General features: G+C 34.5%; 1 protein-coding gene across 2 annotated transcripts in view; it reads right to left on the minus strand.

Moving 5' to 3' along the window:
* The window catches only part of LOC103970347 (tripeptidyl-peptidase 2), a 45,810-nt gene that overhangs the window by 22,137 nt on the left and 6,543 nt on the right, over nt 1-17,130 (minus strand). Inside the window, exons 4-19 of one of the 2 annotated variants that reach the window (XM_065089130.1) lie at nt 15,283-15,392; nt 15,121-15,201; nt 14,114-14,164; nt 13,358-13,444; nt 13,126-13,268; nt 11,599-11,749; nt 11,403-11,525; nt 9,180-9,263; nt 8,876-9,063; nt 7,369-7,543; nt 7,149-7,270; nt 6,940-7,019; nt 6,418-6,476; nt 5,080-5,234; nt 3,663-3,841; nt 47-159 (exon numbers count right to left, since the gene is read on the minus strand). In XM_065089130.1, coding sequence (XP_064945202.1) covers nt 47-159; nt 3,663-3,841; nt 5,080-5,234; nt 6,418-6,476; nt 6,940-7,019; nt 7,149-7,270; nt 7,369-7,543; nt 8,876-9,063; nt 9,180-9,263; nt 11,403-11,525; nt 11,599-11,749; nt 13,126-13,268; nt 13,358-13,444; nt 14,114-14,164; nt 15,121-15,201; nt 15,283-15,392 — 1,901 coding nt within the window. The remainder of the gene's footprint in view (nt 1-46; nt 160-3,662; nt 3,842-5,079; nt 5,235-6,417; nt 6,477-6,939; nt 7,020-7,148; nt 7,271-7,368; nt 7,544-8,875; nt 9,064-9,179; nt 9,264-11,402; nt 11,526-11,598; nt 11,750-13,125; nt 13,269-13,357; nt 13,445-14,113; nt 14,165-15,120; nt 15,202-15,282; nt 15,393-17,130) is intronic. The other variant, XM_065089131.1, reaches the window with a different exon arrangement.

Below are 17,130 nucleotides of genomic sequence, written 5' to 3' on the forward strand. Positions count from 1 at the left end.
AATCTGAAAAAATATATATTATATTTGGGTTGCAGTTGCACTGTACCTGAACTGTATCAATAAAAAACCTCCGAGCTGTATCAAATCCTGAAGTTTGCAGTGTTGCCTTAACCCAAGTAGCTCCAAATGGAACATCAATAAACCTTCTTTCGATATGACCTATCATTTTTCAAGTAGACCACAGACATAAAGACAGAAAACAAAACATAGTAGCAGACATGAATGGCATATTAGCATCTGTTCATGGGACAAAACTATGATATTAATCACATTAGTACTTGCAAAATTAAGCAAGAACCATAAGTACCAAAAAGTGTTGTTTACAATGAATGTAACTTCTTTATTTTCATAAATAAAAACCCAGAAATTTGATTCATAGCATTCAATCAAAAAACAATTGAAAAGAGAAGACAAAAATACGGAACATGAGTGAACAACACATAGATAGCATTGAGAAATATAATCTGCAAACAGTTCATAAAAAGGACAATAAAAGCACCTTCTTATAATTATAATTTAGTAAAATCCACATAGTACAAAACAAGGTTCTCAGTTTCGGTCCGTAATAGTGTACTGAGCCCTGCTCGGTACAATACATCGAGGCATACCGACGATATGCCCAAAAAGAGCTAAAACCTCCAAAAATACCTGGAGGTAATAGTCCAAAAATATCGGGGCATACCGACTGGTATAACTCGGTAACGGTCGATATCCGATAGGTACGCCTCAGTAATGGTCGGATTTCGACCGTTACCTCTCGGTACAGATCCCGCATCACCCGATACGTGGTCAAAACACTGGTACCGCCTAGTAGAGGACGGTCCACATACCAGTATCATCTCGAACCAGTACATACCGCCCGTATAGGGTGGTACACATTGAAATTGAGAACTTTGGTACAAAAAAATGAAAACAAGCATGCAACAACTACCAAACTCCTTCGCTTAGGGCACATGGCTCAGCTACCTGACTCGAAGCAGTCAGGCCAGGTTTTAACACAACTGCATCCAACCCTACAGGCTCAATGAACCATCCACACCTCATTGCCACTGCACAGGTTACATGCCAATGCTACCACTGCAAACGCCCAACGTCACTTAAGTTCATCCGGTTCAAGGTCCTTGCCTTACTGGAAGAGCAGAAACACAACCCTATTCCTGAGGCCTGTAGCATATTCCTCTTTCCACCTCTCATTCTAGATAATTCTGACTATTATCTAGAACGTGATGGATCCTTTCTCACTAACCGATTTACCTCATCAGAAACTTACAAGGACAACCAGTTGCTGCTGGTTCTGACAGCCATTGGGCTACAGGTGCTTTATAGGCAAAGTGTTGGGCTGTATGGGAAGGTTTACAAAGATCAAAAAGGAAGGTTTCAACAATCTTTTGGTCAAGATGGACGCTTTAGTTGATGTCAACATCTTCCGATCTCAATCTACTATACCATGGAACTTTGAGAAACCTCTGCACTGACATTTTTCTTTTGGCCAAGTCTGTAGCTGTGACTGGTTGGAGCCATATTCCCATGAAGACAATCATATACCACAACCTTGCTTGAGTAGCAAGGTCCTCTAATATCCCGTGTGTTTGGGATGCTAATTCAGTTAACTCTTTTGCTATTATACTTCTCGGGAAGTCTGTTGATGTACCTGTTTTAGTTGATTGAGGATTTTCATCTTAAAAAAAAAAAAACCAATTCACTCCTCTACCTGAACAGAAGCATAAATCATAGCAAGCAAATAAAGATCCTAGAATCCTATTTCTGTAATAGAAAACAAGAGTTTGATTAACTTCTTGAAATTCTATTGCACTAGGCTTAGGTCAAGGTTAGGTATCAGTTTGATACCAATTTCAACTATTGGATCATTGCAATACCAAAATACTGGATGGTTCCCTCATCCTGGTACCAATGAACAAGATATTAAAAATTAAAAATGAACAATGAATGTACGGTTAACTAGCTATAAGACTTATAAGTACTTGGTTGAACCAACAAATATCGGTACATACATTAAGGTCCAACGGGCATTTAAAAGTTCAAACCATGGCTTAGAAGTTTAGAGAATCTTAGTGATCCCTAACTTCTCAGTCTCTCCCTTGTCTCTCTCCACTCTCCTTTCAGTAGTTATTTGTGGCTCCCAGCAGAAGTAGAAGACAGCTAATTTTATAGTTGTTTTTCCCCATCCCATCTCTCCCCTCTTCCCTCTTCTTTAAATCCTACTCTCCTTTTCTTTTCGTTGTTCCTTCGTGGATCAATTGATTTAGTCAAGAATCTCAAGATAATCGCTAAAATTCAAGCTAGCAAATTTCAGGTGATAAGTCCAGAAACTTATCAATTCAGTAAGAATCTGCCATCTGATTAAGCTTACCAAAGTGTGGAGACAGCAAGAAAATGGGACAAAACGAATCTTGGCTCATCTACAGCAAAGAAATTTCCAGGTGAATGACAAAAGTGTGCATCTCTACAAGGTCAAAATTTTAAATGGATTGATTAGTAATCTTAGACAAGGTTTTGAATACCGGTCTATATTGGCATACTGAGCTCTGCTCAGTATAGTATGTATCGGTATGTACCATCAGAACGCCAGGGCATATCGACGATACACCCTAAAACCTTAAAAATACCCCTACCTACCACGCCAGGGTGTACTAACCGGCATGTCTCAGCAACAATCAAAATCCGAAGCGGTTTCGGTCGATATGCGTCGGTACCGATCAAAACACTAGTACCACCCGGTAGAAGGTGGTTTGCATACTGATATCCTCTCGGACCGATACATACCGCCCATACCGGGCGATACACATCGAAACATCGAAATTGAGAACCTTAGTCCTAGATCTATACATGGTCTTATCTATTTTAAGAAAGAGTTAACTGCTCTAGATTCAACATCTTTTAGTGCATAACTTCACTATGATGTGACAAAGCATAGTTTTATAGTATAGTTGGAAATAACAACTACTCAACCCCAAGCATAGTTGCAATTCCAAGTGCCATGCAACTTTGTGCTGCCAGCATGCTTATTTAACAATCCAAAGAAGTAATGTAAATCAAGTGAAAAAGACACATAAGATATTTAAGTAAGTCTTTTGCAAACTGTTATGGCCTTTCTATTTAAGAAAATTATGAATGCAAAAAATGTAAAGGGCCAAGTGCTACAAGGGTTGATAGACATCTCTGTTTCAAGATATAAAAAGCTATGGATAAGAAAAATGGTCATGCAGCTCCTCAAGAGACACCAATAAGGCTAGCAAATGAAGAACAAATTGTAATTGAAAATAAAAAATGTGAATGTCAAACATTTGATGAAAAGTGATATTATTTCTTCTACAAGATCAAGACTCAAAAGCAAAGCAAGAAGCCAAGAACATTACGAAAATGCTCATCATTTCATGCAAGAATTGCTGTACTTTCATGAACAAATGTCAGGATGTAACAGTGTTAACAAATCAAGTATATGCATGTTTACCCAAAGTTGGCATTGTTGCATGAAACTTATCAGATAGATGTTGACAATAAAAGTACAACCACCTACATGGAATCCAATTAGGGGAAAGGACGCTCTAAAACTTTATAAAGATGATAAACCAGATCAAACAAGCATGCTTGACAATCTTGTATCAAGTCATACTAACAGATTAAGTAGTGTCTTTAGTTACCTGGACGAAAGGAGACATTGGACCATGAAATTATTGGAGGCTTGCCCATCGAAGCAAGAGGCTTTATTACTGTAATAGGCACCCGGAAGAGAGGGCCACGCCATGGAGCTTTACAATCAATGCCATAGACTTCATAATAGTGTAGACCATTACTAACATTAACAGGATCCACAACTATGCTGAACAAAGACAGAATAAAATTAATTCATAGGATATGCTAACATTGCAACTAACTTAAAATAAAAGTTGAATGAGATGGAAATGCTTTGATCCATTGCTTCATAAGAGATCTTAATGTGCAGATATACATCACCAGAATCCAAGGCAGGCAATTATCAGCAAGTGGTTATATCTTAAAGACTGACCCTGTTCCAGTCTCCTCTCAAGACCAATATGGTATGTTGCAATAGTGTGGTATACTCGAATTTAATTTTAAAACACAAAAGAAAGTTGATGTGTTAGTAGAACTTCATAACTATATTACATTGTGTACCAAGAGGCAGTTGGACTAATATGGTACGTAAGCATGCTCAGTACACTTAAGTATTTGAATCTATATTTATTAGCATCACAATAAGGAGAATTAATAGAATATATGTATATTACAAAGGAGGCGATTTCACAAGCTAATATTTTTCATTGACCACACAATTAAGCTTGTAAATTAATCAAAAAGCTGATAACCTACATCGTCAATAAAAATTTTGGTTCAATACTGATACCAGTCCTAGAGAGAGCACCATGAAGTACCTACTGCTATACCATGTTGGTACAGGTTGGTGTTGACCAAACCACTGCATGCACTTCGAAGTATTTTCTCAAATAAATCATGACTTTGGAATATAATATAAGTGCACGTAAAACTAAATACAAACATCCTAAGCACAAATTAATAATTGCATTCCACATCATATAAAAATACACACAAATAGCACAAGTATTCAGCAAAAAAAAAATAATGCTAGCCATTTTAAATTATCAGAAATAGACATTTTTGGTACAAAAATAAATGGTTAGAGACAAATTTGAAGTCTCAATGATCTTTATCTGCAAAAACAGAGCATTATTCTTGGGAAAAAATTCTCTAATTCAAAAGTCAGAGAAAAAAGAGCCAAAAAAAAAAAAACGAATATATACATAGTGGGCTATAGTCCTAAGAAAGTAGGTTTAAAAAATTTAGGGATCTACCTATTGAAAATGGCAAGTCCTCAGTAAAGAATGAAAAACAGTGCTTCCTTGTTCCTAATTCCCTTCTGATAAATTAGTTTCAATGAAGAAGTTAACAAGGAGAAGTTGGCCACCAATAATATCATATTGATATTTTCTTATTCAGGTGTACTAATGCAAAAAATATAATGATTCCCAAAGAAACAACATAAGCAAATTAGGCACATTTCTAAAAAGGATTCAGACTAACTTGAAGCTACGCCCATTATGTGTCAGCATCAAATATTCAGGTGCACGGATGACCGACTCTTCACTTGAATGCAATTCAATACACTCCTCAAATGGAACCAATTCCTCCAAATTACTTGCATCCTCATGGAACTTCGGCTCAACTTGAACAGTCCACTGGATGGATATAAATATTATCTTTAGCTTCTTCCAGAATAAAATAAGAGACAACATAAATTCAAGTAAAAAAGTACGTGTAATAAATATCAAGTACAATTTTTTTACACTAAATAATGGCAAGTTATTGATCTTTAAGGTTAATGAATCAAATCCTTAAGGAAAATTACTTCTAATAAACCACCAACAAAAAGCATGCAGTACTTGGTAAAGATTGGTAGTTTAATACAGGACACAATCAATGAGTAGTAAATTACCTTATCTGCCAACAACACTACAGCTATTTCTAATATTTGGGTAGGACTATCGTTGTAGTACACTATGCACTGAAAGTTCAATCCATGAAAGGACATGTGTTAACTACCGAAAGAATTTTTCTGTGAGGACTTAGTGCAGCCTTTTTACTTGAGGTGATGCCTATTGAGAATAGGTATGTGCTCCATAGTCTTCAAATCCCCATTTGCTAACATTCTTTAAGTAATTTATAGAAATAATAATATATTTACAATCAGTCTTCTATAAAGATACTTTATTCTCCCCATCTTTTCACTAAAGTCTCAGCTGAATTATTCTCTCCATCAGTGTTCTCATCCTCCTCTGCTTCTCCTCTCCCCTCCCGCAGCTTGCCGCTGCTACTGTCACCCGCCGGTACTCTTCTACCCCTCATCCTCCTCGTCCCCCCTCCCCCTTCTTGGTACCACAGTACAATCAACATACCATGTGTTAGTATGCCAGTTCGAACGGGACTTTACCAGTCCGGCTAGGTACCAGTTTGTATCCAAAATCCGAAATTGTAATCCTGGGCCTAAAGGCCCTACACAACCGTAACAATTTCTGGTCTTCCTCTTAACTGTTGCAACCCCAACTTACTAAGAAGGTCTTTACCATTATTTATATTTTAAATTTATACACAACTTCAGATATAACAAATAAAATTGCTTCAAAGCAGTTACTTGATAGCAAGCGATCAATTTTGGTTCCTAAATGTTGCATCCATGCCATTTCATCTAGCATGGCATGCATGGAACGGATATAGTGCCAGTGTCAGCAAATGCTAGTGCACTGAATTCATACCAGGATGACACTTTAAAACTTGATAATAGGATGCATCAGGATGATAAAATTAACTACATATTAAAAAAAAGACATGACAGAAAATTGTAGAAAGCATATAATGGCTCACCTCACTAGCTTGTTCGCAAGCATTGGGTCCTCTCAAATAGATTCCTCGAAATGTAGGAGCTGTCATCCATGAGAAGTTTAAACAAGAAAACCACTTTTACCTTCATTCTCTAAATTGTTAAGCTAAAATTTGGAAATATGGCTTCTGCATAACGTAATACTTGCATAATCTTTCCATGTGCTTCGATAAAAGGTACCTCTAGGCATTAATGTTGACAAATACATATGATTACTTATTTCTAACCTCTTGGGTCAAGTTGCATTTGTTCTGTTTTTACATAGAGAAGAAGCATTCATTTATAGCAGCATTGCACTTAAAGCAAGTATAAATCATAAAACTTTAGTGAGATAGACTTAAGAGTTAAGATAACATTTCAAAGCCAGAACAATTATATTAAAGAATATGAACATAAACCATTGATTCTCAATTTACATGAACTGTCTTGAAGAATATGAACATACACCATTGATTCTCAATTTACATGAACTGAAACCGAACAGAAGAAATAAGTGATTGACTTACTTGATTTCCCTGCATGATTAACTGTAATCTTATAGGAAACAGATGGCAAATCCTTAGACATCTTAGCATATTCATATGCCCTGCCACACATTCAGTAAAGCCATAAGCCTTCAAAGGTTTTTAAAACTATGAATAAGCATTTCTCAGCAATATGTTTAAATGAAAGACAGCAGGAAACAGGAAAAATAGCAAGAAACAGATTAACTGACTTATCAATCTGCATGAGCCCCTGGCCTGTGGTTAGCTTCTCTTCAGCCGCATCACCTATAGAAGCTGCAGTGTTTTCCAATGCTCTCCGCACGACGTATGGACTTACATTAATACTTTCAGCCTAAGAACTCATAGGTTAAGAAATTTTTTTTTTCATATATGTTAATCTACAGAGGTCGGCTCGCATGAACAAAGCAACAGAAGGAACACACTACAAACCTTCATTGCACTAACGAGAAGAGCAACCCCTCCACATGCAGATGGTGATGCCATTGAAGTTCCATTCATGAGCATGCGTCTCTGCAGAGTCCATGTCGGTACTGGTGCCACCGCTCCACCAGGAGCACTTATGCACACACCCAAATCTCCATCAGCTGTTGGACCTCTACTAGACCTGTAAAATCTCGAGAACACTCCAAAGTGAATCAAAAATGTTAATGGACTACAAACAATCAATGTGCACTAGCAAAAATACAAAAGGTTTTTCTAGAATAAAACACTAATATTACCATTTTCTTATAAAAAGAAAAGTTTTAAATAACAGTCTAATGTCAGTTCCAGCATGCAATCAGACCAGTATGGTAACGATATATCAGGTGATACCAACCTGTACTGTCCAATATCATTACAATAAAATTAAAATTCAGGTATTGAAGTATATGGTCTGGAACCAGTCCTTGGTTGCACCTGTAAATACTGATTCGTATCTATTGGTCCAACTAATATCTGAAAGAGACTCCTCAATACATACTTGCAATATGATCCACAAAATGCCTAAATATTCAAAAGCCACCACCAGTGATCAGGACAATGTTATAGGAAGACTGAAAAGATCTCCCTTTTAGCATCCAAAGGCAACAGATACTCTAAAAAATTAAAAGAAGTGCATTCCAAACTTAAAAGCAAAATTTGAACACAAAGGACACCATTGAGGAGCGAAAGATCATGTACAAGGCCAATGGTTAAGTTGATTACTGGGCCAACCTTGCCATTTACACATATTAACCTAGCAAAGGTATTACACCACACTACCAAAACTTGCATCACTTTTTGAAGGAAGTATTGCAAAATCTACAGTTGAAATTTAAAATTAAAAGAACAAACAACAAATTCACACATCAAATAGGAAAATTCTAAATGACACAAAACGATATGAAAAACAAAAACAAATAATTAAGGGCCTGTTTAGTTGTGTTCTCAAAATATTATTCTTCAAACCAACTCTATAAAGACAGAATGGTTTTCTATTTTTTACTAATTGAAAATTTGTTTGAAAAAAAATTGCCCTTAGAAACATCTTTTTAGAAAAAAGGCTTCTTGTTACTACTGCCTTCCAGCCAGCAGTACTGTAGGTCCATTCAGAGAACTCCATGGAAAAAATTTTAGATCCCTACTTCCCTAGCATGTACAGTGCATCTCTAAATTCCAAGATCAGGGCCATAAGAAATTACCATGTATATTCCAACCCATCAACTGGAGGGTCAACAACACAATATTATTCTTGAAACCAACTCTATAAAGACAAAGAATGGTTTTCTATTTTTTGTTTGAAAAAAATTGCCCTTAGAAACATCTTTTTCAGAAAAAGGCTTCTTGTTACTACTGCCTTCCGGCCAACAGCACTGTAGATTCATTCAGAGAACTCCATGGAAAAATTTTAGATCCCTACTTCCCAAGTATGTACAGTACATCTCTAAATTCCAAGATCAGGGCCACAAGAAATTACCATGTATATTCCAACCCATCAACTGGAGGGTCAACAACACAATGAGCTCCAGCAGCCATGGCAGGGGAGACATAAGCACCAACACCTATTATGCTTGAACTAGTGCCACCTGGTGCACCTACAGTGGTTAACGCAGGTCCACTGTTCCCAGCACTGCTAATGAATATTAGACGGTGCTTGTCTACAACCTGAGGATACAGTTTGGCATTCAGTTACTGCAAGCAAAATAGCCAAATACTAAAGTAACCCAAAAGGTGAGGGGGCTATAATTTGAGCATAGCAGGCATGGTTCAAAAGATACTACCTCATTAACAAGGTCAACAAATCGCCCATAATCAGGAAGCAGTGTAGGCTCCCCATAACTCATATTAATGAGATCACATTTATGCTGCAACATTTATATAAAATTTGTCAAGAAGCCATTTCAGAGATTGAAGTGCAAAAAATTCTGAGCCACTCGAACCACTTGTAAGAAACATTTCAACAGTGTGCAGACATGCCTAGTTAATATGTTATTAGTTGGAATAAAAGATGTTATCAGGAGAACTGTACAGAAGTAGGAGAAAATGCTTAGACATATATCTTACAAAATTTGAGACAAAGTGCAACTGACATTATGATACTCACAAAGATATGGTGAACCATAATGATTCTGAAAGACATAATGTGAGGATATGTTCATTCAAACCACTACTGTACCTTGAGTAAAAGAACAATTAAGAAAGTAAACTAAACCCAAGCTACATAGTTAACAAAGATGTATCAATCAATTTAGCAGAAAATAAACATAAATAATGTCTTATGGCTTATAAACACTTGTGTATATATATATATATATACATCCCACTAAATGATTTTGTGTGAATTATTCCTTAATCCACATCATTCTACAAAATCCCACAAAATTTATACCTATAGATTCATATTGCTAATGTTTCTAGAACTTGCCTCACCATTATCTCTCACATTAGGACTCGACACTGATTAGACTCAGAAAAGGCCTCTACAACTCCCAAAAATGTAAACTAGAAATATTGATGAAATTAATCCAAATATACTGATAACATAAATTAAAAATTTTATTAAGATGAGATATCGGTTAGACTTCTTTCTACTGTATGTTGGAATCTTATTAAAAATGAATTTTTGCACCATTTGAAGTCCTTATCTTCATTTTTTTTCCTTCTCTTGTACTTTCTCCTAACTTCTCGCCTTTTAATTTCTTCCATACACTTGTCTCTACCTGTTGATTGGGTTGTAGAAATACCATCGCCCATATGAGAGGTCATAGGGTCGATATTCCAATATGCACATGCTATATGCTTTCTGCACTGTCCAGCAGATGGTTCCCCTCCACAAGCTTTGTGCATTAAGTAGGCACAGTGGGCTGCATATCCAAGAGAATCTTTGTTGCCTAGTTGTGAGGTCAAATGTCCTCACGTAGAAGAGAGAGAGAGAGAGAGAGAGAGAGAGAGAAACCTCTGTCTCTCCTTTCATATTGTTAACCAACTTTAATGTTCCAGATTTAATATTTTTTATCAATTCACCGATCAAGAGATATGGAAAAAAAAGAAAAATCAAATTGGAATATTATGGGTCACATATTTTTTATCAATTCACTCATCAAGAGTAGTGCTCATTTGGCCTAGAACTGATGACCAGCGCTAGACCATACCTGTATTGTACCGATTTGATCGAGGACCGATCTCGATAGCAGATCAAGATGTTAATCTTTGGTACTATGTACTGTTATAAGTCTCGAACTTTAACTAAAAGCCCAGATCATAAACTAGGAGCATTCTTGAATATAGAAACTAACACTTGGTTTTAACCAAGTTTGCTCGAGTACAGTTCATTTTATTTGGCAAAGTTTGATGCAAGCACATTCTCTCACCAAGAACATGTTCAATTGCAAAGGAGATAAGTAAAAACACTTGCATAGCAGCCACTATGATAATTGCTGGTGCAGCATCTGAGCATCTTATGTTAGGTTAAAAACAAAGCAATAATCCCTAGGTGACTAAACAAAGGCAGTTAGGATCAGTAAAGGGATTAAGCTAGCAATTGATCCATCCTAGTCAGCGCAAGTACATATTACCTGCATTCTTCATGTGATGAAAACAAAAACCTTGCTTTTTATCATGTCAATTATAATGGAAATCATATATTATTTCCATCATGAGTTGGCTTGTAAATCTTCATTAATAAGTGAAAGCATAATATCAAGAAATTTGAAGAAATACTTCACAAATTTGCATTAAATTCATAATCAATAAAAGAACTGTTATCTTTCAATAATTAAGCCTTCTAACTGCTGGTTGGTACACCAAAAAAAATAACAAACTTGTTCAATCTACAAGCATATAAGTAGCCAAACAAACTCATAAATGCAGTGCAACACACCATATACAGAAGTATTAAATTCCTCAAGTAAAATCATAATCATCATCCAACCAAACACAATAAATTGAAGATCAGCATCATCACAATTTCATAAATTGAACACATTTATGAAAAGTAAGGCTACCTCCACTGCAGCTATTAATGCTCGAGTCAAACCAGTCCCTGTTTCCATGGAGCCTAAGCGTGCATCCCCAATCTTACATGAAATCAATTGGGCTCCCGGAGCAACTCCATTTAGCAAAGGTTCCTGATGATGATTGTTTGGTCAAAAAAATAGATAATTTCTTGTATTAAAAAGTGGATTATTAAATTGAAGATACCTCAGGATGGTAGGCAGTAGCAATGCCAGCAACATGGGTTCCATGAGGTGAGCAATCTGTTACTATACTTACAAGATTGCCATCATCATAAACATTTGTAACAAACGAGCAAGCATCCAGCTTGCTAAAAATACCAAATTTCCGCTCATTCCTGCACATATTTCCACCAGTTATGTACTCCAATAAATAAGTTCTGTGCAGGTTTCAAAAACTCTTTTATTTACATATTGCAGTAACAAAATTGTGCCCACCGAAAAAGGAAGACATTGAAATTGGAAAGTGACATCATCCTTAGCATTAGGCAAAAACTACAAGAAAAAGGTAAAACTAATATTTTCTGAACAGGATTGAGATGGAAGAGAGCTCATAACTTGAAAAAAACATAATAAGTCAAATGACTTCTCGTCATGCTGAAACTCTTTACAAGTGAGATAAGAGTGATTAGCTACAAGCCTATAATGCAAGTTCAACTGAACCTATTTAGTGTAAGCAAAAAAAGAATGTTTGATATGACGTTCCAAAAGGAAAGTCGATCCTGAAAGAGAGCTAGATAGCTTATAAGGCTTATGGTGATCTGAGAGTAACTAGCATGAAAACCTTATGATTTGAAGTGTGTAAACTCTCTTGAAAAGTGTTAGAGTCTCTTCCTCTTTAAATTTAGAGATCATTCTAAGAGAGGTGTGAGGTTTTCTTGTAAAAGAGATGTGTGAGGGTTCTCTCCTAAGCCTGTGAAAAGAAGAAAGAGTTGTAACAAGGGTAGTTGATCTTCGCCCATTGAAAAGAAGATCGGTAGTGAAAATCGGTGGCCTCGAGGGAAGAGGAATCAGGAGTAGACTAGGTCGGGACGACTGAACCACTATAAATCTAGTTTGCATTTCTCTTCAGACTTTTTTTTGCTATTACTAATTGATTTAATTGCTCACTACCCTTTCTCACATTCTAAGTTAAATGCATTTCCAATACGTATTTTTTATCGGAATTTTTCAAATCGCAACTTTATTCCAAAAGCACTAATTCACCCCCCCCCCCCCCCCCCCCTCTTAGTGCCTTTATGATCCTAACAACTATGTTAGCAAGCTATAGTTAGTAATGAAAATCTACTAAAAGTTCATTATTTTGATACATGAAATATCGATAGAAGAATATATTAGTTCAAGCAACAAAAGAATATAGGAAGCAAAATAAGTTGATGAAAATGAGTATCACAATGACCTAATTCGAAAAGAACGGTCACAAAGATCTGATATGAAACCAGCAATTCAGCTAGTACACTTCATATGAAGACACCCAATTAAGATATGAAATCCTGTTAATCAGGAATGTGTCCAAACATCATGTTTCAAATCATAAGATAGCTAGAGAAACCTAAAGCAGGAAACATAGCAAATATGCCAGCAATCACATAAACACTAAACAAACGTTGCCTGCTCTAGAAATGGTAAAACATCCACTAACAACAGAAGATCACAAAGCATAAAACATTTAATAGAATAAGATAAACAGCCCACATTGATAGACTGCACTAACCTATAGTTTGTCAAAGGAACAAAATCAGCCAGTTTTCCAGTATCAGAACTATCCTCAAGACTTTGTGTGTCAACAGCAACCCTCCAAACGTCACCATCATTCCAAACAACAATATCAATAACAGGTCCTCTGTCATCATAGCTCTAACATTGATACAGTGAGAAAATTTATGAAAATGTTGTACCTGATAAGAAAGAGAATATTGATATTTGATAACAAAGTTTTGTCTTACTTCAGCTTGTTTCTTCAAAAAATCAAGTCTGTTTTGAAGATCTTCACGAGCCTTCTTTAACTTCAAATCTTCTAATTTATCATACTTCTGCATATATGCATCAAAGTATTCATGATTTTGTTGTTACTCATCTGATCCACAGGCTTATTGATTTTCTAAAGCAATGCATGGAAAAGATATACATAATTCATTTGGTGCCTCATCAAACTTCAACTGCACCCATTCATACATTGAAGAGACAATTGACATGTCAGCTGTATGTTAAAGGAAAAATCCAAGCATACCTCATAGTGTTAGGCATTCATAAGTAAAACCTTCAAAGAGGTTAAGAATAATAATAGTTTTAATCTGGTTTTATGAAAGCTGTCTATATTGCAATATAAACAGGCAATAAGGATGACATTGTAAATTACAACTTGATGTACTTCTTCAATTTTTTCATATATCGTATTCTTACTAGTATTGGTGCACTCAATTCCGAAAGTTCACATATCTCATTAGTTGGTATTTTCAGTTATAAATATTCTTAATGGTAATCTGAGGTGCAAAAAATCTCAAATATTAAGCATCTTCATAATGTGTGATGATTGCAGGTTTGCAACTATTAATTACACTTTCCTCAACTAAGAGTTACAGCCAATTTGACTGACACAAAGAAGACGAAAAGTGGGAGGAGAGGGAGAAGAAGCAAGAAGTTAAGATGAAGAAAAGACAAATAAGAAACCTCTGACCATGAAACAGAGGAGAAGCCATTACTGTTGCATTTGATATTTCTGCAACCAATGGAATGTTTATCATCAACCTTCTCTGTAAGATAGAGAGGAAAAGATTAATAAATAAGAAAGAGAATACTATAGAGTAGCTTAAGAATGCTAGCATAGATATAAAAGATTTGATAGGATTTTAATAAATTTCAAATCCCAAGGGAGCACTTTTCAAATAAACTCCTCTTTGTTTGTTTTTGAGTTATTATTTACTTCATTTGTACGGAGATTAGAAAAGTATCATATGGTGGGATGCATACATCAACATGTCTTGTATGATGTAAAGATTCATTAGTAGTTATTCATTAATATTTTTGTATAACATAAATAATAAATTTCTCAATAAACATATCATATTTGTTTTTAGGGAACTAATATTTATATGTTGTCATTGACTCATTGTTATCCTTTATCAAATTTATATCTTGGTTTCATTTTTTTCAAAAAAAAAAAGTTAGAAAGATTAAAGATACGAAGATAAAAGAATCTATTAATGTGATATTACTATTTTCATAAATTTTGTTTAATTTTTGTATTTTTATTTATGCATTATTATCTAGGGAGATTCTGATCTAACCAATCTGATCCACTTTGTCAACTCGACAATTCCAATACTTGATTCTGCATATGATGGTTAAGACCTAGCAAAAAAACATGAAGTGAACATGGAAATCAGGAACTGAAGAAACTTAAAATCATCAACATTTTGAAGCTTATTCAACCAAAAGGTAGTTTATAAAAAATAAAATCACCACATTACCATAAAATATTGTTAACCTGAAGGAATCATACTAGATTTTCAAAAGCAATCAACAGCCTGAAATAATCAGAGGTTAACGTAGACAAACGAAAAACATATGGACTATAACTATTCATAGTAACTGTTTTGTTGTAGCAATATACAATTTCATAAATCCATAATGATAGGACATATTTTCCTGCCAAAAAGAATATACAGGGAAATTTTTACATATTGATAATAGAAAAAAAATTAAAGACCTTGTCAAACTCATTCAGCTGTCTTAGAGCCTCTGAAATTGCTTCCTGATTTTTCTCATCCCACTTCTTCTTTCGTTCTTTCTGAGTTATATATGATAAACCTATAAGTAACCGAGAAGATATAGCTACATACAAACAAAACATACACAAGTAGGAAGACACCTTTAAACGTGATGTCAGTGTGCTGGTGAAAAGCTCATAGAGTAACTTATATCCAACATGCCACTCCTGGGAAGGATTCTTCCATGATGGATTCACAACCAAGCGAGTCCCTGAATGTAAATAAGTGGATTAACATAAAATAAATATCAAGCAACAAACATAAGCACAACAAAGTCCATTGTGGTCATCATATCATGATCAAATTATTGGAGCAGAACACAGAGTAAAGCAACTTTTCTTAACAAGATCACATTTAAGAAGTTAGCATTTTAGACAAAGTAAAGCAAAAGGTTCAATTAAATGACTTAGAGTACAAAATTAATATCCTAATGTTTTGGAAGGAAAGAAAGGAAACATGAGGGCAAATATAAGATTGAACATTTAGTGTAAACATAATAAAGTCACTGGAAGATACTGGGTTGAGCAAACAAATGATCAAAAGAGAACGAAACTGAAGAACGGTGAAAACAGTGATAGAAAGAGCTGGATTAATGAAGAGAGAATTATGAAAACGTACAAACAGAAAATTGATGTAGCCAAAACATGAAACATTTAAAGTGTCACTTGGTTCTTACATGAAATAAAAATAAATCCAGTATACTATAATCAAAATGGCTAAAAACCTTGACATTTAATTAAGCTCATGAGCATCTGAAACATAATTGAAATTATAGCAGAGTATAATTGACAAATTAACTCTATACCAAAAATTTAGATAGTCAATTACATAATTTATTAAGTTACTTCAAATTTTAAATTAACCAAGCTTTAGATTACTCAATATTGTATATTCGTTTTGTTAATGTGCATTTACATTTAAGTGTAAAATAGCATCAAATTTTCAATTAAATTTATTATATATATTGAATATTTTATACATCTAATTCCCAATTTAAGTATTATGACACTCGTTATCATTTACATCATTGCTTGATTATAATGACTACCAAAATATACTAATATAGCATATTAATATAATATGCCTTAACAAATTTTTAACCAAGTTTCACAAATTCGTATACCAATAGTGTATCAATCAGGGCTCGATTGGTACCATACCAGTGTACTGAATGTCAGTTCATTGTTTCATAATTAGTTTCATAAACAACTCAAAAAGATGACTAAAAAAAATGCTCCATACAAGGCCTATTTCGTCCTATACCAAAGTATAGGCCCTGTATAGAATATACGGGGCAAGTAGCACTCGATTTACCTTGGTCTATGTATCAACAAGCTTTAAACCAATAAATACTAATCGTATTAAACCACTACGGGAGATTACAAACCTTGCTTCCAATAATAATTAACTACATTTTTGTGCATAGTAAATTAGAGATACTTATATATACATTTCATCACAAAATAAACACATTATCAATATAAAATTTTATCACTGTCAAATATAAAAAAATAATAAATAACATATAATAAAAATATCACTCTCAAATATAAATAATCAAAAATATTATATTATATCACTTGTTCATATTCTATAAATAACATATAAAACGACCATGTTAATCATTATTATTTGAAATAACTATAACCTTACTAACTAACCACTAAATTTTATCAATTATTTATACTTATGATGGTAAAATTTATAATAACACATTACATATAAGTAAATATATATGTAAATGTAAGATAATTGTTTATGCATAAAGATAGACATAATTATTTGAACACAAAATATCACTAACGCAATAGAAAGACTAATTATATATAATTAGCATATAGACATGTCTTTTGTCACTTAGAAGATCTTTTCTTAAGCCCTTGCACATCAAATTATAATATCACTGTGTGGAGTATTTCATATCCACCCAATACCAACCACTAGGTATC

This window comes from Musa acuminata, chromosome BXJ1-11 (genome assembly GCF_036884655.1).
Source record: "Musa acuminata AAA Group cultivar baxijiao chromosome BXJ1-11, Cavendish_Baxijiao_AAA, whole genome shotgun sequence".
Taxonomy (NCBI): domain Eukaryota; kingdom Viridiplantae; phylum Streptophyta; class Magnoliopsida; order Zingiberales; family Musaceae; genus Musa; species Musa acuminata.